General features: G+C 39.6%; 1 protein-coding gene across 1 annotated transcript in view; it reads left to right on the forward strand.

The window, feature by feature from the left end:
- Positions 1 to 22,140, forward strand: part of LOC123806514 (S-adenosyl-L-methionine-dependent tRNA 4-demethylwyosine synthase TYW1) — a 181,116-nt gene that overhangs the window by 126,077 nt on the left and 32,899 nt on the right. Inside the window, exon 13 of the mRNA XM_045819700.1 lies at positions 94 to 229. Within this exon, the coding sequence (XP_045675656.1) occupies positions 94 to 229 (136 nt within the window). The remainder of the gene's footprint in view (positions 1 to 93; positions 230 to 22,140) is intronic.

Raw genomic sequence — 22,140 nt, forward strand, 5'->3', positions numbered from 1 at the left:
TACAGATTGTAAGTTTTGCATCATGAAAAGCCTGAAATGGGCATAATATTATTTTTTTATTATTGTGATTGTTTTCAATTTTAAATCACCAAGGAATCTCACACCAGTCACCCAGCTATATGTCAGTGTGGATGCTAGCACCAGAGACAGCCTGAAGAAAATTGACCGCCCACTCTTCAAGGATTTCTGGCCAAGATTTCTCGACAGTTTAAAAGCCTTGGCAGCAAAGGTAAGAATTATGACATCTTTAAAAGAAAATAAAATGAAGTGGAAGGCCCCCCCTTTGTTTAAAAAAATAAGACTAAATAAAATCTTTAATTTTTATTGTTTAATAAATATTTGTTGAGTTCTTTTTAAATTTGTAGCTCTCTGCCACTGTGTATAGCCATTACAATATGCTATTTTGTATTTTTAGTAATTGATGTCCTTTCCATGTATATATTCCTTCATGTATTTGGGGAGAGAGTAGCAGTTCATAATAACCCTAGAAGAGGTGTCAGCGTATAGTATATGTTTAAATAAGAAGTTAATTTTCCTGAATTTCTAGAACCAAATTTCCTACATGATAAGGAACTCAACCTCAGAAAGTCCAAATCTGATGTCTTTTCCTGCAGACATTTGGCTCATATGTGTTCTCTTATGGCATACTTACTTTCCTATTCTTTTAGACTGACAGTACCTTTGTGGTTCTTCTTTTCTGTTAACCTCACATCTTGGTAGTTGGTGTTTTCTGTTAGATCTATGTCTCTTTTTCTCTTGTAGCCATTCCCCCTTTTCTGTTCTCTTTGGTTCTGCCTTCCAGTTCTTCACGCTGTATCTAGATCTGACTGAAAATGAGAATTCAGTACAGGAGCTTAAAGTATTAAAATTTCCTATTTCTACAGGGATTTGAAAATCTGCATTTGAAACAGCTCAGGTGACTTGAGTGGTGCTGGTTATGGAAGTCACTGAGCCAGCAAACCTGCCTTTCGCTGCTTTGCCAGGAATTAAGGCTGGCATTTCTTACCTCTGGCCCTAGTGCACATTTCCAGTCACTGCTCAGGATATTCCCTGGGAATGCTGGACTACCCTGCCTGTGTTGCCATTTCTGTAAATGTGCCCAGCACTTTTTCTGAGTCTTTTGTTACCTCTTCGGAGCCTAGAATGTCCTTTCCTTCCATGTTTGCAACTTGTAGAAATTCTATGCAACCTTCCAGGCTCAGCTTCATTACTACCTCTACCTTGAAGCCTTTCCCAGTTGCAGTTAGCTGCCCTTTTTCCCTTTTGCTAAGTTTTATAATGGTAAAAAAGACTTTATTTCTTCTGTTTTATCCTAGCTTCTTTCCCCAGCCAGATTCCTTACTCATGTCTGACTTCCACATGATGTCTAGCACAGCACATTTTATGGTATTTGATAAATGTTTTTTTTTTTTTTTTAAGTGAATGAATTTGTGGAAACTCACCAGAGCTGATGAAATTTTTAAAAAATTTTATCCTGGAGAACTTAAATCAATGCCATTTTTGGCAGTTAGCACCAACATTATATAAGAATACAAAATAGGCATTACTTTGGTTTCTGATCTGTTTTAGGTTATTTATAAAGCTGGTAGGTTCAGTGCTTCTTGGATTTCTAAAATCTCCTTGTTTCTGGACTTCACCTTCAGCCCTATTCCTTTCACTTGTTGCTGAGACAGCAAGTAGGTACATGGTATAAAAATCAGAATGGATTTAGATGGGAATAAACAGCAGGAGCAGGAATATCAGACATATCTGAGACTGTTACAGAACAAACAAGCGGGGGGGGGGCTGGGATGATATACTATTATTGAAAGAAGGCCCCGGGTCTGTTATGTCTGCTGCCCTAGGAAAGACGTCTCTCAATGCCAGAGATTCGTGAAAAGGAAAGGAAATGTTTATTTAATGCTATACAAACTTAAAGTAGTGACCTAATGTCTTTATCAAAAATCCTAAAGTCCCAAGCCCTGGCTGGCGTAGCTCAGTGGATTGAGCGCGGGCTGGGAACCAAAGTGTCCCAGGTTCGATTCCCGGCCAGGGTACATTCCTGGGTTGCAGGCCATAACCCCCAGCAACCGCACATTGATGTCTCTCTCTCTCTCTCTCTCTCTCTCTCTCTCTCTCTCTCTCTCTCTCTCTCTCTCTCTCTCTCTCCCTCTTCCCTCCCTAAAAATAAATAAATAATAAAATCTTTTAAAAAAATCCTAAAGTCCCTAAAAACACCCACAAACACACACAGTCCTTCCTTCCTTCCCTCTTTGCCCAGTCCAGAGTACCGTATCTCAGGAAAGGAAATAGAAGTCCATGGCTCAGGCAGTCCTCTGGTTCTTAGTTAGTACTCCATCTCTACTGGGAGACCTCCCTGGGTTCCCGGCACCCTCAGCTGAGTCACCAGGATCTCTGCTAAAACCAGGTAGTGATTCCCCCTTCTAAAGCTGTGGGGGTCCCCACTCTGGCACAGGCACGTGGTCCTCTCTCCCAGGGCCACGGGAGTCCCCACTCTGCCAGGCCACGTGGTTCTCTCTCTCAGGGCTGCAGGAGTCTCCACTCTGTCAAGGCCGTGTGGTTCTTCCTCTCTGGGATGCGGGAGTCTCCACCCTGCTAAAGACGCGTGGTTCTCCCCCAATGGCTGCCGTGTCTGGGTTTAAATCCCCCGCGCCAATCTTCTTCTGCAGCCCCATTTCCGACTCCTCCTACACTTGGGCACACTTGCCCTCAATCTGCTGTCTTCTCCAGCTTTTCTGGTCACCATCATGGGTCTGGGCAGGTGTCACCCCATGTCCTGGAGCCAATCTTCTCCCAGCTCCCACGCAGGCGCTGTAACTCAGGGGACCTGCCTCCCAGGTTCCATCTTGGTGGGGAGGTCCCTTTCCATCCCCCTGGCCTTGAGCATGGCCATAGCTATTTATCATATCTAAGTGACCAGCCAAAGGCTATAGGTATGCTAAATGACCATGCCATGGATTAGCTGCAAAGCTGCCCTGCATGTTCTTGCTCTCTGTGCCCCTTCCCCCAACTCACACCTGTAGGGGAAGGGGTGAAGGCACCTTAAAATCTCCTGGACACCTTGAGTTCTGGACCCCATTTCAAATGCCTATTTGGGATCCCCCCTCTTGGCTGCACCCTGTAACAAGACTGTTACCTGACTGTACTCTGAGTCAGCGTGGAAGGTGAGAAGTGTGCATTAGCAGAATGGCTTAATAGCTTGCTTTTTCTCTTTTGGCCAAATTTTCCATAAAGTGAATTATCTTGAGGTTACAAGGCTTTGCATGTTCATTTCTATTGTAAGTACTATGGGTTGACTCACTGATAGTAATGCAGAATTTAAAGTTCTGTAGTATTTTCTAATCTGTGAGCTTATTACACATAATATCATTATTGTGCCCATGTAACTTGGGCTATTTAAACTATCTGCCTGCAGCCTTGGCTGGTGTGGCTCAGTTGGTTGGAGCTTTGTCCCATACACCAAAAGGTTAGGGGTTCGATTCCTGGTCTGGGCACACATGTAGGCTGTGGGTTCAATCCCCAGTGCAAGCACATATTGGGGGAACTAACTGATGTTTCTTTCTCACGTTGATGTTTCTCTCTTTTCCATTCTTTCTCTTTAAGATCAATAAACATTAAAAAAAAAAAGCAAAAACCCTATCTGCCTACAGATTAGGGCAAGTGCTTTTTAAACATTTTGCAGCAATTACAGTTTATGTTTCTCATTCTTTAAAATTTTTTAAAGATTTTATTTATTTATTTTTAGACTGAGGGGAAGGAAGAGAGGGAGAGAAACATCGACTGGTTGCTTCTTGCACACCCCCAACTGGGGACCTGGCCCTCAAACCAGGCATATGTCCCGACTGGGAATGGAACTGGCAATTTTTTGGTTTGCGGGATGATGCCCAAGCCCCTGAGTCATTCCAGTCAGGCTTCCTTCCTTCCTTCCTTCCTTCCTTCCTTCCTTCCTTCCTTCCTTCCTTCCTTCCTTCCTTCCTTCCTTCCTTCCTTCCTTCCTTCCTTTTGTTTATTATTTATTATTAGAGAGAGGGGAAGGGAGGGAGAAAGAGGGAGAGGTATGTTTCTCATTTGTGTACTGTTTATGTGGTCATTTAAGAACGACTTGTGGCAGCAAGTTGCTGTTTAAATAAAAAGTTTTCTTGAAATTAAGCTATGTTATTTCCCTTTGAATATTTGAATATTTGATATTGTTGGTATTTTTGAGTGTTTTTTAACATTCAAATGTATATGTTGTGTAACTATATTAGCTCTGATCAAACATGTTACTAATATAATCTGATATCATTTGAGTATTTAAATAAAAACTTTAAAATAAAAGTGCTCTTTCAGATACTTTAATTAGAACATCTATACTGTTTTGTGACTTGTTTAGTCTTTTAGTGTAGTTGAGCAAGAAAAGGCATTTGAGATAATTTCTTGAACTTTAGAAACAAAGAATTTTAATTTGTCTCAAGAGTTGCAGCTTATTTGTGAGCTAGTGCAACCTGAAGTAGGAAAAGGTAGCATATTTTGTTTTTTACTCTTGGAAAATATGATGTTTATTTTTCCAGATATTTATCCTTTGTCAAAACATTTCTTTTTAAATATGAGGCAAGAAATATATTGGTACTTGAGTATGTGGGGCTAAAAAGCAATTCCTTCTAGATAACAGCAAAAAATATGTGTTAGCTTCAGTTTCCATCTAGGATAGCTATTTGTCATACAGTTCTGTTTTTGAAAAAGAGAAATCCTTATTGTACAAGACAATACTACTGACCTTTGGCAGTAGACTTTCATCAGCAGTGTGACTAGGTGTGTGCTGTCGGCACAGTATTGGGCCAAACTGAAGATCTAGTAGGGAATTGAAGTAATTAATCCTTATCTATGTTTAAACAATAACATTGATATTCTTGAAACTCCATTTTTGAAAATAAAAAGACATGAATAATTTCCTGCATTTTACATTCTTGGTTATCAAAACTGAACATGAGCCCTCTTTCTACAGATGTGAGCATGCTCTGACCTGGCAGTTTTGGAGTAGTGTGCCATTGTTAAGAAGGGCTTATTGTACATTAATGAGACAGCTCTATTAAATAGACCAGTGTGTCCATGTAGCCCCCAATTTTCATATTAAAAAACAAACATTCACTATTAGACCTTCTTATCTCTGATTATAAAAATATTACATGTTGATTATATAAACTTTGAGGAAGTAGAAATATAAAGGAGCAAGGAAAGAAATTACCTATAATTCAAGGATCTTGAGACATTTTGAAGTACTTAATCTTTTGGGGGGCGCTGAAGGGGTTTGCTTTTTTATATGATTCAATTTTATATGGTTTTTGTTTTTGCTAATGTTGGGTTGTAAGCATTTTTCCATGGTATTGAAATCTCTCCGTGACCTTCACAGTATGAACACTTAGTCTTTCCTCTTACTCAGTGTGAGACAGGACATGTGTTATGACCCTGGTTCCTGACACAGAGCAGCCAAGACCCTTACAAATTCCTAAGTGATAAGAGCACTAGGAGCATCTTTCGTCTCAGTGAGATAGCTGTGGGTGGGCTCCTGTATGTCTCTTGGATGGAGACTGGTCACCAGAAAGATCAACCCCAAATTAGAAGCCTGATGTTTCTCAGTCCCCTCCCTCTCCTCTCCACTTCTCTAGAGATATGTGGGGAGTGGCTGGAAATTAAGTTAATCATCAATCATGCCCACATAGTGTAGCCTCTGTAAAACTCCCAAAGGTGTGGCGTTCAGGGAGCTTCTGGATTGCTGAACATACAGAGGTGCTAGGAGAGTGGCAGCTTGGATTGGGCATGGAAGCTCCTCAATCCTTCTCACATACATTGCCCTACACATCTTGTCCATTTGCATGTTAATCTGTATCCTTTATCATCTTCTTACTCCAATAAACTCTAGACAGTAAGTAAACTATTTTTCTGAGTTCTGTGAGCCACTCTAGCAAATTAATTAAACCCAAGGTGGGGATTGTGGGAACCTCTGATTTATAGTTGATCAGCTTCTGCATGGGTGATAACCTGGACTTCTGATTGGCATCTAAAGTGAGGTGGGGGCAGTCTTGTGGACTCAGCTAAGTGGTAGGGTATCTGTTGGTTGTCACATCATTGTGGGAAAAGTTCCCACATGTCTGGGTTCAGAGTGTTGTGAACGTGATAGCAGTGTGAGAGTAAAGGAGAAACACAGGAGACAACGTGAGTTTTTTCTTGCTTATTGGCTTCACAGAGTCATCAGGGACCTAGGTTCCTATCTTTCTCTGGACATCCAACATAGGATTTCATTGTGAAGTTTACTTCCTACTCCAAAATGTTTGCTCGAGTTCCAGCCACTATGTGGTCATTCCAGCTTTCATTTTGAGCAGGTAGTACAAGGATGGGTACAAGAGGACATATCTTCCTTTTAAGATGGGTTTCATAACTTTCCTTTTACTTCTTACTGGCCAGAACTTAATCACTTAGTCACATGCTGTGGAGGAAGGCTGGGAAATGTGATCTTTTTGCTGGGTATACTGTGGTCACTACAGATTTCATGCATTCTGCTTATAAGGAAGATGAGAAGAATGGGTATTGGAAGGTGACTAGCAATCTACCATCAGTGAACTAAGCATTACATTCGAATGCTAGATAGGTAACAGCAAAATAAGCCCATTAGGAAGAAGGATAAAAGATAAAAGAAGAAATCAATTAATTGGGAGTGGGAACCCAAATATTCTACATATAGAAGGTTATTGATGCTTACTCCCAAAGTAACTCAGTGGTTTGGTGGAGACAGAAGGCAGAGTGCATGATGTTTATAAGAAGGACAAAGAACAAATGGTACCTTGGAAGGAAGACAAGACAGAAGCCTTTGTGGTTTGTTTGGGGGGTGTTGTTAGTTGCTTGATTTGATGTGGAGGAAGTCTCAACATGAACATGTAGGTAGAAAGGAAGATGTAAGAGAGATTTGATCTTTTTCTGTCTCAGAGGTATGTTTTATTTCTAATTTCTAGAGTCATGGTTTCATCATTGCCTGAGGATTCTTTAATTATTCTGATATATGTGTTATTAAGATAAATAATCTTTAACTCATTTAACACAGTGCTTTTAGTAAGATGTAAAAAAAAAATTAGTGATAGTCCTGGACACCAAGTTGGAACTACAATCACTTAACAAGGCTTATTTGAGAGGTGGGGCTGTTTTTCGCAGTGTGCGTGTACCATAGATTTTCATCTGGTAGTGGGTTGGGTAGGGACAGTCCAAGGAATCCAGGTGGTTTTGTTACATAACAGCTAGGGATAAGCAGCCAGAGGGGAAATAAAGGCAGAGCCCTCACCATTACAATCTAATAAAGAATTTAATGTAGGAAGGAGGATGTAAGCGAAAGGGAGACAAGTCTCGCCCATTGACCCAGCAGTCCTGAGACTGGTTTGATAAGACTGCCAGGCATTCTGAACAACACAAGCAAAACTATGATAGTGCAGGAGGAGGGGACAATCCCTGAGACTGGGCTTCTGTAACAACCTTTCTGAGATAGCCATTGTAGCATCCAGCAAACGCGAGAACAAATATCGGAGACTTTCAGGGTATCAAAGATGTTACTTTATTGGCCAAGTTTAACCTGCACAGGGGCGAACTCTCGAAGTGTCCAGCGACACAGTGCCCACAAGGAGCTGCAAATGAGAGCCACACCGAGCGCTTACAACTACGTCCTTATATGGGGCGGGCAAGCAAGCGTTATACAGAAGCAGACGTGGCAGTTAGCAATTCGCTTACAAAGACCGTGCGCAGGAATTTCAAACCAAGCATTCTTGCATAAGGCGGGAAGGCAGGATGTTTGTTCATTAACCTAGTAATCTCCTGGCTCTAGCTAGCTAGGTTCCTATTTTCTCATTAAAAACTACAAAGCATTGCTTATCTAGCCTACCCAAGGGAGAGCATCTGCTTGACACAGGATGTTTGCTTAACTGTACTATGTCTCCCTTATTAGTTCCTTTTAGCTACAATGTGGTCCCTGTTCACTAAAGTCGCATTTAGTTCCTAATTTCCTTGTTCCCAATAGCCATGTGTCCTGAACATCCCAAGGCCTAGAAGGTGGGAGGGGAGTCCTTGAAATTCTGTCTACCATTTTCACTACCTGGGAAAGAACCCCCACACATACCTATGTTTGGGTAGTCATGTCCCCCCGGGAAAGCTGGCACCATCCTTACCCATTAGTCAATATGTAACTCCCTCACTCCTGTCCTGCCAACTACGTAAGTCCTCAGAACAAAGGACCTGGGGCCTCTGGCCACCCTTGCCCTTGCCTCTCACAGCTCTTACCTTTCCCTGCCCTGTACCTATGCTTTTCACCCCCACCTCAGCAAGGCCATTCTCCTCCATGAGAACATGTCACTATAAACCCTGCTTGCACACCGATAGGCTTGCTGATCCGTAATTCTTTTTCTGCGTTGGCAAGAAGAACTGAGTTTCTCCTGTAACAGTTTGAACAGACATTTTTTTTAAAAAGGACCATTACTTTCAGTTTTAGTGCCATTTACTTTGAAATTTCAAATAGCATGAAATGAAAATTTTTGTTTATCAGAAGTGCTTTGGGGTTAAAAGTGATTGAGACCAACTGCCACAAATGGACACAAAAGAAGTCTTTGGTCTCCTGTCGCTAAAGCTTTCTGTCTGCTGCCTCATAGATTTCATCCTCTTTAATTTCTTCCAAATGGGATCATTCAAGGCCATTCATCTCAAGGCCTACTTTTAAATTTTTTAGTTTAGGTATTGCCATTCTGGAGATTAGAATTGAACCTTTTAATGAGAATCTTTGTGTTTGATTTATGAAAAGAGTTTGGAAGAAAGGGAAATTAAAAAGAATGGTCAGAAGCTAATTTCTTTTGCTTTTTGAGACCAGAAGAGCACTTTCTCAAGTTGACATTTGAAGACCCTTTTTAGTGCATTAGGGGAATGAGATTGTGGAAACTATGAGTTCTGTTTGATTTATGGCAATGCGAAGTTAATTTGCTCCTCCAACGTGGCCCATAGAAGTTAGTGTACGTGGCAAACATTCATTAGCCACCTTCATAGGAATACAAGAATTATGCCATTAGTTCATTCATAGTCTGACATACTGGATTGAAGTAAGTGCTATTTATACTCAGTCATTTGCACTTTTACATGATCCAGTCACGCAGTGGGTAAAAAGGTATTTAACCTTTGACAAGTTAGAGATGTTAAAAATCATATAAATAGAATTTGAGCAGCCTTTGAAGTTTATTAGTTTATCTCTACCGATTGTAGTTTTTTTTTTCTGATGAGATATCTTCTAGATTTGGAGGTTGTTAAAATAAAACAAATCACCCCCTCAAAAAACCTCTCTGCCTATATTAAAAATCTGAAGAGGCTGTATTAGTCGCCTTCCTCCTAAGTCATGAAACACATCTCAAGATGTTGGGAGACCCTGAATTCGGTGCCTGAAGGAGGCCTTCATTTTATGTTATCATAAAGAACATTTTTATTTTTCTATTCCTGGCTCATAAGGGAAAACTATCATGTGTTGATTTGATGTACTTTGAGCATATCTGGGAGACACTGGAGACACTGGAGAATCCTTTGGTTGTATATTTGGAGCCCATTTCAAGTGCCTCTTCCCATTTTTCCCAGGGGAAAGGCCGTGGTTATTTTTAGACTCCTGGTTGCCAGTATCTGGGGCTGGTACTTGGCAGGGCTGAGGACAGGTGGGAGGAAGCCTAAAGACCACATCGTTTTCCAGAACTGAACTCCTTTTAATCTCTACAACAGAAGTAGAGAAGTGCAGTCCACAAAACCACCTCCTTCTCATCTTTTTAGATGGTCCATTTAGTGGAGTTGCATTTTGAATACAGTGGTTTCTTTGCCAGAAATAAAGCTCATACTCTAAAAATCTACGTACTAGGAAAAGTCAAGTTTGAAGAACTTAACAGCAAAAGGAAAATTTAGACGGAAGTTAAGAATTATGGTGAATCAGTGAAAGCCCTTCTAAATAAAAGGACACAGAAAATCATGTAGAGGACAGAGAATATTAAGAACCTCTTACAAATCTTTAATTAGTAATGGGTACTGTTCCTTACTTGCAGTATCATTTTCAAACTCCCCTACAGTAATCACAGGATAATTGCAAATCCATTTTGTTCTGCGTTCGTGCAGTCAATAAAGCCTTTTTTGTTTTTTCCTGTCTGACCCATGACTAAATTGCTGACTTTCAGGTTCTGCTGTGGTTCAAGAAACTCAGAGAAACTGATGCTTGAAATTAAAATTGTGCAGCTACATTTCCCTATAGTTATCATGTTTTAAAATGTGCTCTGTAACACAAAGTCAGCTACCTGTAGTGCCCCCCTTGGAAACTTTATACCAGACCATACCAGAAGTTAGAGAAATTAGTATTTCCTGCATTTTTAAGTCCTGGGTTTGTTTTATCCTTTTAATTCTTACTCATGACTATAATCCAAAAACCTTCACTGCTCTTTATTTTCTATCCCTTTTTTTCCTCTTACTAATACCCAGGCCTCTTTTTTTCCTAACATCTCCAATGGTAGTGATTCAAAATCCCTGCACATTCACAGTTAAGGAAAATATATACAAGTGGTAGAATTTTACAGATGAGAGCTGATGATTAAGGAGGGGTTTTTGTGTCCAGTGGCAGAATCTGAAAGCAGTTATTTCCCAGGAGGAATAGTAGAGACTGCCGGGGGGCTGGGAAACTGTAGCCCTTGGCTCAAGTCTGGCTTGCACCTGTTCCTATAAATAAAGTTTTATTGGAACACAGCCATGCTTCCTTTACATATTGTCTGTGGCTGCTTTCCTGCTATTCTGGCAGAGTGGAGTAGTTGCCACAGAGACCATTTAGCTCTCCAAGTCTAAAGCATTTACGATCTAGTTCTTTACAGAAAAAGTTTGCAAACACTGGATTAGACTCACCATTAGGATATTTGGAAACTGCTGGGGCTCTGCTTGTTAACTGCCCCATCTACAACTACTTCCTATTTGATCCTCCCGGACTCAGTACTGCTTAATCTCACTTACCACCACTTTCTCCTTGGTTTCTTAGAATGTTTCATTCTTCTAATTTTCATTCTTGTTTCTTGTTGCCCTCTCTTCCTTTAAGCTTTTCTTCCACCCTCTCAACAGAGGTGTTTCCCAAGCTTTAGTCCTCAGGTTTCCGTATTGGTCTTATGATACTGCTTGAGTATATTCTTCTCCCCACCCCGCCCCCCACTTTGCCCCCCCCCCCCCCACCCCGCCTTGCCCTGTTTCCCAACTAAATGTGCCTCCCAGATACACTTGCCGGTTGTTTTACAGGCACCTTGGAGTCTAAATGAGTAACACTTGTTACAGAGCAAGGGCTTGCTGCCCAACATGCACAGGAGCCAAACTGTGGCCTCAGTTTTTGAGAAAAGGAAAAGCTTTTATTGTGAAGTCCACAGGCTCAGAGACAGGAGGCAAGAGCAGATCCGTCTACCCCACAGTGAGGAGTACATTTAAAGGAAAAAGTGGGAAGTTATACATATTGTATAGAGTTACATTATTTCAGTACAATTGTCATAGGGGGGCACAGGTAACCAGGTTCTTAGTGATCGGGACAAAGAATTGAACTGAACACCCAGAGTTCATAGAACATGGGAGCAGGCCAACTCCAAGCAGAGACTGACTTCATGGGTTGGAGGGACTCTATTCATATAGGGCAGATCCTTCCTGGCTAGTTTTGGTGGGCTTTACTGCGCATGTACAAGTAATTATATTACTTTAAAGCTACTGCACATGTGGTCTCCCATGCTTTTCCCTGATTGGCCGCCAGGGATGAGGGTCTCACAATGCTACCGAATTGACCCCCATTTTTCCTGGGGCCCCCCTGTACTAGGTTCACCTTTCCCTTTGCCAGAGAATTATAGCTCTCCATGTTAGAGATTGGTGAAAAAGAACAAAGTTATTTATTCAAATTATATAGACTAAAAGTAATGACTTAATGTCTTCATCAAAATCCCCAAGTCCTTTAAAACACCCACAAACACACACAGTCTTTCCTTCCCCCCTTTGCCCAGTCTGGGGTACCATATCTCAGGGAAAGAAATAGAAGTCCATGGCTCAGGCAGCTCTTGGTTCTTCCCAGTAATCCGTGCTCGGCTGGTGGGCCTCCCTAGGCTGGTAGGCCTCCCTTGAGATCTCCAGCTAAAGCCTCATGGTGATTCTTCTCATGGCTGTGGGGTGGGGGGTGTCCCCCTGTGCCAAAAGTGTGTGGTTCTCCTTACATGGCTGCAGCCGTGTGGCTCCCTTTCCTTACATAGCTAGAGGAGTCTCCACTCAGCCAAAATGGCATGGTTCTCTCTTCAATGGCCGCTGAGCCTGGGTTTAAATATCCTTCCAGCTTTACTGGGCTCCATCATGAGTCTGCGCAGGTGTGGCCCCATGTCGTGGAGCCAGTCTCTCCAAGCTCTCACGCAGGTAACTAGGGGGGGTTGCCTCTCAGTTACTTCTTGGGGGAAAGTTCCTTCCATTCCCTTGGTTCAGCATGGCCACAGCTATTTAACATATCTATGCAACCAGTTAAAGGTTATAGATATGTTAAATGACCATGCCAGAGGTTAGCTGCAAAGGTTAGTTGCTATGCAAAACAGCTCTCAGTGGCCTTGCTCCATGTGTCCCTTCCCCCAACTCACACCTGTGGTGGAGGGTGAGGACATCCTATGTATCTTTCTAATATTTCTTGGATACCTTGAGTTCTGTACCCATTACAAATCCTTTTGGGGGTCCTCTGGCTGCACCCTCCTACACAATGAGAGCTTAGTGCACAGGCACTCGGTGAACATGGTATTTCCTGTGTCTGTCCTTTGAATTTGGGCTGGGGGTGGTGTGCAGTTTGTAGTCCTGGGTGGATTTCCACCCGGTGACTTTGGAATGTTATTCTAGGATGAATTCTTTCCCTAGTGCACGTCTGACTGTCTGACTGCCTGATTGCAGCCTTGTTCTGTTATCTCCGAAAAACAACTAGTGTCTCCTTGAGGACAAGGCCAGTTGAGACTGGTTCTGAGTACCACTGAACTGTCTTCTCAAGCTTGCTTCCCACGCATCCCTGCTTCTTTTAGCACTGGGATTCTCCAGACACTCTTCATCAGGAAGAATTCTTTTTTACGTTCAATTCACACTTTCCATAGTTGCTAGATGATATTTGTCTTCTGTTTCTTGGGTTCTTCCCTAATTATCAAAGCAATACACCCTGAGTGTATGTACTTTTAATCTTATGTATATGTATGTATGTATTTATGTATATATATATTTACAGATATCATACTGTATAGGTTGTTTTCTAATCTGTGATTTTAAGACAAGAATTACTTTGTCAAATTTACTCTCCTGTAAAGCACAGAAGTACAGAAACCAAAACTGCCCTGTTTGATACCCTGCCCCTTCTCTTCTTAAATGTCACTTCCCAAAAGGATGGATCTCTGTTTACATTAGGGATTATCTTCATTGACATGTTTAGTTTATGTAAATTTTATGTAAAGTGTAAATTTAGTTTACACTTAAATTTTTAAAAATACAAATTGGATCTGCTTTACACATGGAGTAGGCAAAAGTAGGTTCACAGTTATTTGTATGAAAATAATACAATAATTAGTAAATAATATAAGAAGAAACTTTCACAGACTCGACTGTTAACCTACTTTTGTCTACCCATGTACTGTACAGGTTGCTGTTTTTTTAAATCAGTATATTGTGTACCTCTGTCTGTGTGAATACAAATAATTTTATCTCATTCTTTGAAATAGCTGCACCTTGTTTTATGGATACTTCATCACTTATTTAACCATTTCCTGATTGATACTTATTTCCATTTGTTTATTATAAACAGTTTAGCATGTTTTTAATTTTTTTAAGTTAACTTTTTAAAAAAATTTTATTTTAATCATTGTTCAAGTACAGTTTTCTCCCTTTTAGTCCCAGTCCAACACCCCCACCCCTCCCCACTTCCCTCCCATTGCCACCCTCGCCCTAGTTTTTGTCCATGTGTACTTTAAGTTTGTTCCTGTGAACCCTTCCCAATGTCCCCTGAAATTCCCTCTTCTCTCCCCTGTGGTCACTGTCAGCCTGTCCTCTATTTCAGTGTCTTTGGTTATATTTTGCTTGTTTCTTTGTTTTGTTGTTTAGGTTCCTGTTAAAGGTGAGATCATATGGTATTTGTCTTTCACTGCCTGGCTTATTTCGCTTAGCATAATGTTTTCCAGCTCCATCCACGCTGTTGCAAAGGTTAGGAGCTCCTTCTTTCTTTCTGCTGCATAAAATTCCATTGTGTAAATGTACCATAGTTTTTTGATCCATTCATTTACTGATGGGCATCTTGGTTGCTTCCAGCATCTAGCTATTGTAAATTGTGCTGCTATGAACATTGGGGGTGCATAGGTTTTTTTGGATTGGTGTTTTAGTATTCTTAGGATAGAGTCCCAGCAGTGGAATTGCAGGGTCAAAAGGCAGATCCATTTTTAGTTTTCTGAGGAAGTTCCATACTGCCTTCCATAGTGGTTGTACCAGTCTGCAGTCCCACCAACAGTGCACTAGGGACCCCTTTTCTCCACAACCTCTCCAACACTTGTTGTTTGTTGCTTTGTTTATGATGGCCATTCTGACTGGTGTGAAGTGGTATCTCAATGTGGTTTTAATTTGCATCTCTCTGATAGCTAGCGCTATTGAACATCGTTTCATGTGTCTTTGGATTTTCTGTATGTCCTCCTTGGAGAAGTGTCTGTTCAAGTCCTTTGCCCATTTTTTTAATTGGATTCCTTGTCGTCTTAGAGTGCAGTCGTGTAAGTTCTTTATATATTTTGGAGATTAAACCCTTGTCTGAGGTATCATTGGCAAATATGTTTTCCCATACAGTTGGTTCTCTTTTAATTTTGATACTGTTTTCTTTAGCTGTGCAGAAGCTTTTAATTTTGATGAGGTCTTATTTGTTTATTCTTTCCTTTATGTCCCTTGCTCTAGGGGACAAGTCAGTAAAAACGTTTCTTCGTGAAATATCTGAGATTTTCCTACCTACATTCTCCTCTAGGACTTTAATGGTGTCATGTTTTATATTTAAGTCTTTTATCCACCTTGAATTTATTTTTGTATATGGTGAAAGTTGGTGCTCAAGTTTCATTTTTTTGCACGTGGCTGTCCAGTTCTCCCAACACCATTTGTTGAAGAGACTATTTTTACTCCATTTTATGTTGCTGCCTCCTTTGTCAAATATTAATTGATCATAGAGGCTTGGGTTTATTTCTGGGCTCTCTGTTCTGTTCCATTGGTCTATGTGTCTGTTTTTGTGCCAGTACCAGGCTGTTTTGATTACAGTGGCCTCGTAGTATAGTTTAGTGTCAGGTATTGTGATCCCTCCTACTTTACTCTTCTTTCTCAGAGTTGCAGCAGCTATTCGGGGTTAAGTTAACTTGTTTCTTTGGAACAGTTTTAGATTTACAAAAAAACTGCCAAGACAGTACAGAGAGTTCACGTGCAAGCAAACTCTTGCCCATGCATTTTCTCTATTGTTAATATCCTACATTTCCATGATATAGTTGTTACAATTAATACAGCAATATTGATACATGAAATTCATACTTAATTCAAGTTTCCTTTTCTGTTCCAAGATCCCTTCCAGGGCCCACATTACATTTAGTAGTCTTATCTCAATAGGCTTCTTTTGACAGTTCTTTTCCCCAATTCTCCTTGTTTTTGATGCTGTGACAGTTTTTGAGGAATATTGGTCAGGTATTTAGTAGAATATCCCTCAACTGGGATTTATGTGATGTTTTTTCATGATTTCACTGTGATTAAGGGTTTTGGGAAGATCACAGAGCTCAAGTTTGTATACATCAAGGTTCTCATGTGCTTTAATGTTCCCTGATTTTGATTAATGCATAACAGTTTGTATCTACTTTTATAGTACCATATAAAACAGTTTCACTGCCCTAAAAAAATCCCCTGTGCATCATCTGTTCAAGTCCCCACATCTCCCCCCAAATCCCTGGCACCACTGATCTTTTTCTCTTTACAGTTTTTGCATTTTCCAGTGTGTCATATCATTGGAATCATATAGTATGTAGCCTTTTCAGTCTGTTTTTTTTTTTTTTTCATTTACATATGTGAGAGGGGGACCAAAAAAATAACCCACTGTAATTATCTTGTGGAGGGCAGGCCCCTTGTTGTCCAGGCTTCCCCTGCTAGGTGAGTGTTCTAAGAACCCATCTATATCAGTGTACCAGCTGGTGTTGTTGTGAGAGGCTGCATTCTGCTTCACTGAATTTTTTTTTAATTCTCTTTCAACACATTTGCCCATTTCATGATGGGTGATTTACGAGCACATCTTCCCTCACTGTGCTGAGTGTTCAGTCTTTCTTTTACCAAAAACAGCATGACCCCTTGTGTCCCACCCTCCCTATTCACCTGACCTTGTCTCCAGCGACTTTGTTTTTTGTTTCCCTGGATGAAAATCCTCAAAGGGAAATGTTTTGCTGATGTGGAAGAGCTGAGACAAAAAAACCGGCAGAAGCACTAAAAGGCATCAATCTTGACAAGTTCAAAAACTGTTTTGAGCAGTGGGAAAGTCTCAGTAGATGCATTGCATCTAATGGAGAGTACTTGGGAGGTGACTGAAGTTTAAACATGTAAGAATAAATACACAATTTCTTATAAATAAACTCCAGTTTTTTGGGGGTCCCCCCTTGTATGCATTTAAGGTTTCATGTCTTTTGATGGCTTGGTAGCTCATTTCTATTTATCACATTGTTTGTATGGGTAGAACACAGATTATCTCTTTGCCTGTTGAAGGACATCTTGGATGCTTTCAGTTCCGGGTGATTATCTTCCGGAGACAGGCTTCTCTCTCTTCGCCCTGTGATGGTGGCCTCAGACTTCCCTGTGGAGACCTTCTCCCATGTGGGAAGTGGAGAGCGGCCCTATGACTTTGTAGTCACCTCTCTTTTCCTCTGGAAACCTTACCATTTATTCTCTTCCATGTAACATTTTTCTCTATCTCTTTACATCCTGTCTCCTTTACTGATCACTTTTTAAAAAGGCTATTGTCATTTCTTTCCTTGTCCTTTCATTCCTGTGTTGTAAATTTCTGTGTTGTGCTGTCCCGTTCAATATGGCTCTGATGCCAATGGAGCCACCTCTTCCACCCTCTCAGCCTCCAAAGATGGAGAAACACTGCTCTACGGTACTCCTTTGCTTTTTTCAAGTGTAAGTACTGTTGCTTTTTTAATCCTCTGGTGGGAATTTTTTTTTTTCTGCTGTGGAATGTTTACTCACAATCTCTCCGTCCCCTGTTGGCTGCCAGTGCTCCTAGCCTGTTTTGTCTGTGTGTTTGCACTTCGCTGCTCAGCTTTCTCTTCTTGTGGTTTCTCAAGAGATGACTTACAGTATCCCTTTGACCATATGTCCATTAGGTACATTGTAATAATACAGATGTGTGTATATTTATTTACGTATGTATTTATATTTGTATAAAATATGTGTGTGGCTTCACCCTCCTCCTGCTCCTTCACACAAGCAACATCTTCCTGCCTGTTGACCACATTCCCAGGGGGATGTCAAGCCCCTTTCTTTTTGCTGTTGGAAGCACGTTATGGAGGTAACATGACTCTTCACCCCTGGCCAAACTGTCTAATGTTCTTGATGATACACATGGTCTTTTGAGGCTCTGCTGAACATAAGGAAATATTTTTCCACTCCCATTACCAAATATCTGGTCTTCGAGCAGGAGGATTTTAAGGCCTCTGCCATAATGAATAGTTGAGATCGAGCACGTCAGGTGCTTGTTAAACCGATTCAATCTCAAGAGTCAGTACAATGTAAAAATTGCGTGTGCCCGTGTGTGTGTACATGTTTCCTGATCCCACAGTATTTACTGTATTTCCTTACAAGCCTTTTTTTTCTGTGTATATATATTTATGTCAGTGATACTGTGGTGCATATACTATTTCGTTTTTGATTTTTTAAAACTTTAACACTATTACGTAAAAAGTATCCCCAGTCCATTTAACATTCTTCTAAAATAGTTATTGTCCTTAGAAATAAGAAAACAACCAAAAAAACCTATCCCACTTCCCCTCCCCACCACCCCTTTCTGAGAATCACATCTGCATTGAGCTCTTGTTAGGAGTGTGCGTCCCTGCTGTGTTAGGATGTACAGCCACTGTCTGGAAAGGTCATTTCACTGTTAGTTCAATGGTTATATCGTAAGTCATGCAGCCATTTCTCGGGGTTGAACATCTTGAGAACTTATGATAACTCATTATTATAAATAAAGCTGGAGTGAACATTGTTATTCATCAGTATTTGTTCACAATTTTAATCATTTCCAAAGGCTAAATTTTTAGAAATGTAATTTTTAGGGCAACAGATTTGAGTATTTTTTAGATTCTTTAATCATGTTGCCATGTTACTTTCCAAAATGTTTGTACTGAATTATGTTTTCACCATCAGTGAATTGGTGTGTCTGTCTTGCTAAACTCTAGGCTGCATTGTATATTGCTGTTACCAAAAAAAAAAACCTGTGCCAACTTCATAAACCAAAGCCTCATTACTGCTTCAGTTTGCATCTTTCTGATTACTAGTAACTCGGTACCATATTTTAGGAGACCATTTTATCTTGTTTTGATGTACCCTCAACTCAAGTTCGTCTTCAGTTGCAGCTGTCAAGATAAATCAACAAAAGTAAGAGCTGTAGTGCGGGGATATACTAATGTCATTCAGAATATGTAGCACTGAAAGCTATCTCAAGAGAAGCAACAGATTTCTAACTTGTAACTGTGTATTTTTTACCTTTTTATTATGGATTTTTGAAATGCCCAAGAGAAGAAATAATAATATGAACCGTTGGGTAACCACGGTCTTTGCTTGGACAACTGTCAGCATTCTGCATGTCTTGTTTCGTTAATTTTTTTTTACTTTTTTAGGTGAGGGAAGACATTGGAATATTTCAAGTTAAATAACAAATAATATAATTTTATCCATGAATACATGTGAATATATTACAGAAAGATTTTTAAAATTTGATTACCACTCCCAGCACTTTGTGTGTAGTTTTTTAAATTTTTAATAGGATTTATTATTGGAGTATATCACATGTACAGAAAAGTGCACAGAGCTTGAATGAACAGCTTGGTGAATTATTACAGGATGAACACACCTCTGTATCCAGCAACAGATTCAAGAAATAAAATATTAAGAGCAATCACATCATCCCTCTCCTGCACCACTCCTGTCTCCTCCTGGTTATTAGCCCCGTTCCTGTCTAAAAATAATCATTGTTTTCACTTCTAACATCATAAGGTAGTTTTCCCTGTTTTTGAACTTTACAGATGTGGAATCATACAGTATATATTCTTTTGTGAATATATATATTTTGATTTATATCTGTTTTTAGATTCATTCATGATGTTTTGTATAGATCTAGTCCGTTTATTTTCATTGCACTATTTCATTTCATTAAATGAATATGCCACAATTTATTTATTTTACTATTGAAGGATATTCATATATTTCCCGTTTGGGGCTATTATGAATAATCCTACTAATAATATTCCTGTATATGTTTTTTGGTGTCCATATGTGCTTGTGTATGTTGGCTGTATATCTAGGAATGGAATTGCTGGATCATTTGGTATACATTCATTCATCTAGGGTAGATAATGTCAAACAATTTCTAAAGCAGTATATGAATTTACACTCCTAACAGCCCAGCTGTGTGTTCCAATTGTTTTGCATCCTTGCCTCCAAGTGGTTTTTGACAGTCTTTGTGGTGGTGGTGAGGTAATATTTTCTTAGGTATTTAATTTGCATTTCTGTTTATTGGTCATTTGGATGCCCTGTTACTAGAGGGGTAATTCCTTCAGAGTTAGTGTTCTCCATCATCAAATCATAACCATTCTTACTCCAGGCCATATAAGAACATTCATGGCTTCTGTCAATTTTTATTTTGCATTATCTTTTTCTTATTGGTTTATAGAAGTTCTTCATATATTCTAGATGTGAGTCAATGTCTTTTTTTACTCTGTGGCTTGTTTCTTTATTCTCGTGTCTTTTGATAAAGAGAAGCTGCTAATTTTAATGTAGTCAGTTTATCATTCTTCCTACTATGTTGAGTGTATTTTAAACTGGTTAAGGAAGCCTTGAAGAGATTCTTATATTATTTTATAGACATTTTGTTGTTTTACTTTCACACTCAATTCTATAATACATTATTTTAAAAATTTGAAGTGTGAATGTTTCTCCCCCACATGTGTAATCATTTGACCTAGCACTGTTTATTTAAATAACATTTTTTCTCTCTTATTCTACAGTGTCAACTTTGTCATAAATCAGGGATCCATACATGGTTGGGACTGTTTTTAAACTCTATTTTGCTCCACTGCTCTACTTACAACACTGCCAGTACCACTCTCTCTTAATTATTGTAGCTTTACTAAGTCTTAATATCTAGTAGTCCAAGTCCTTTAACTTTGTTCTACCTTATGATTGATTTGGCTGTTCTTGGCCCTTAGCATTTCCATTTAGATTTTGGCATCATCTTGTCGATTGAAAATTTAAAAACCCTACACTTTACATTGAATTGCATTGAATGTGTATTCAATTTGGGGAGAGAGTAGATCTTTTTTAAATATATTTTATTGGTTATGCTATTAAGTTGTCCTAATTTTTTCCCTCATGTCCCCATCTACCCAATACCCTCCCGCCCCTGTCATTCAGCCTGGAATCCCCCAACCTTAGTTCATGATCATGGTTCATGCATATAAGTTCTTTGGCTTCTCCGTTTCCTATACTGTTCTTAATATCCCCTGTCTATTTTGTACCTGTGAATTTGTATTTCTTAGTCCCTGTACGTTTCCCCTCATTCTCCCCCTTCCACCTCCATCTTATAATCCTCCAAGTGATCTCCATATATATGATGCTGTTTCTGTTCTGCTTGTTTGCTTAGTTTACTTTTTAGATTCAATTGTTGATAGTTGTGAATTTATTGCCATTTTAATGTTCATAGTTTTGATCTTCTTTTTCTTAGATAAGTCCCTTTAACCTTTCATGTAGTAATGGCTTGGTGATGATGAACTCCTTTAGCTTCACCTTGTCTAGGAAGCACTTTAGCTGCCTTTCCATTCTAAATGATAGTTTTGCTGGATAGAGTAATCTAGGTAATAGGTCCCTGCTTTTCATCACTTTGAATATTCATTGCCAGTCTCTTTTAGCCTGCAAAGTTTCTCTTGAGAAATCAGCTGATAGTCTTATGGGAACTCCTTTGTAGGTAACTGTCTCTTTTTCTCTTGCTGCTTTTAAGATACTGTCTTTATCTTTAACTTTTGGCCTTTTAATTATGATATGTCTTGGTGTGGTCCTTTTTGGGTCCAATTTGTTTGAGACTCTCTGTACTTCCTGGCTTGTATGTCTATTTACTTTGCCAAATTAGGGAAGTTTTCTTTCACTATTTTTTCAGATAAGATTTCAATTTCTTCATCTTTGTCTTCTCCTTCTGGCATCCCTGATATTCAAATGTTGGTAGGTTTGAAGATGTCCCAGAGGATCCTTAGCCTGTCCTTGTCTTTTTTGGAATTTTTTTCTTCTTGCTGTTCTCATTGAATGTTTTTTTTCTTCCTTATGTTCCAAGTCATTGATTTGATTTTTGGCTTCATCACCTCCACTGTTTGTTCTCTGTTAATTATTCTTTATTTCTCTTACTGTAATTTTCATTTCTGCCTAGGTCTTATGTTGTTGAAGCACCCAATGAGTCCTTGAGCATCTAATAACCAGTGTTTCAAACTCTGCATCTGATAGATTGCTTATCTCCATTTTGTTTAGTTTTTTTTTCTGGAAGTTTGTTTTGTTCTTTTATTTGCACCATATTTCTTTTTTTGCAAAATTTAGTTTTTAAGTATATTTTATTGATTTTGCTATTACAGTTGTCTCATTTTTTCCCCCTTTATCTACTTCTGCTCTTCACGCCCCTCCCTCCAGCATTCCCACTCTTTAATTCATATCCATGGGTCATAGATATAAGTTCTTTGGCTTCTCCATTTCCTACACTATTCTTAACCCCGCCCCCTGTCTATTTTGTATCTACCATTTATGCTTCTTATTCCCTGTACCTTTTCCTCCATTTTTTTTCCTCCCTGTCCC

Source organism: Phyllostomus hastatus, unplaced genomic scaffold, assembly GCF_019186645.2.
Source record: "Phyllostomus hastatus isolate PE091 unplaced genomic scaffold, TTU_PhHast_1.1 phas_scaffold_385, whole genome shotgun sequence".
Taxonomy (NCBI): Eukaryota; Metazoa; Chordata; class Mammalia; order Chiroptera; family Phyllostomidae; genus Phyllostomus; species Phyllostomus hastatus.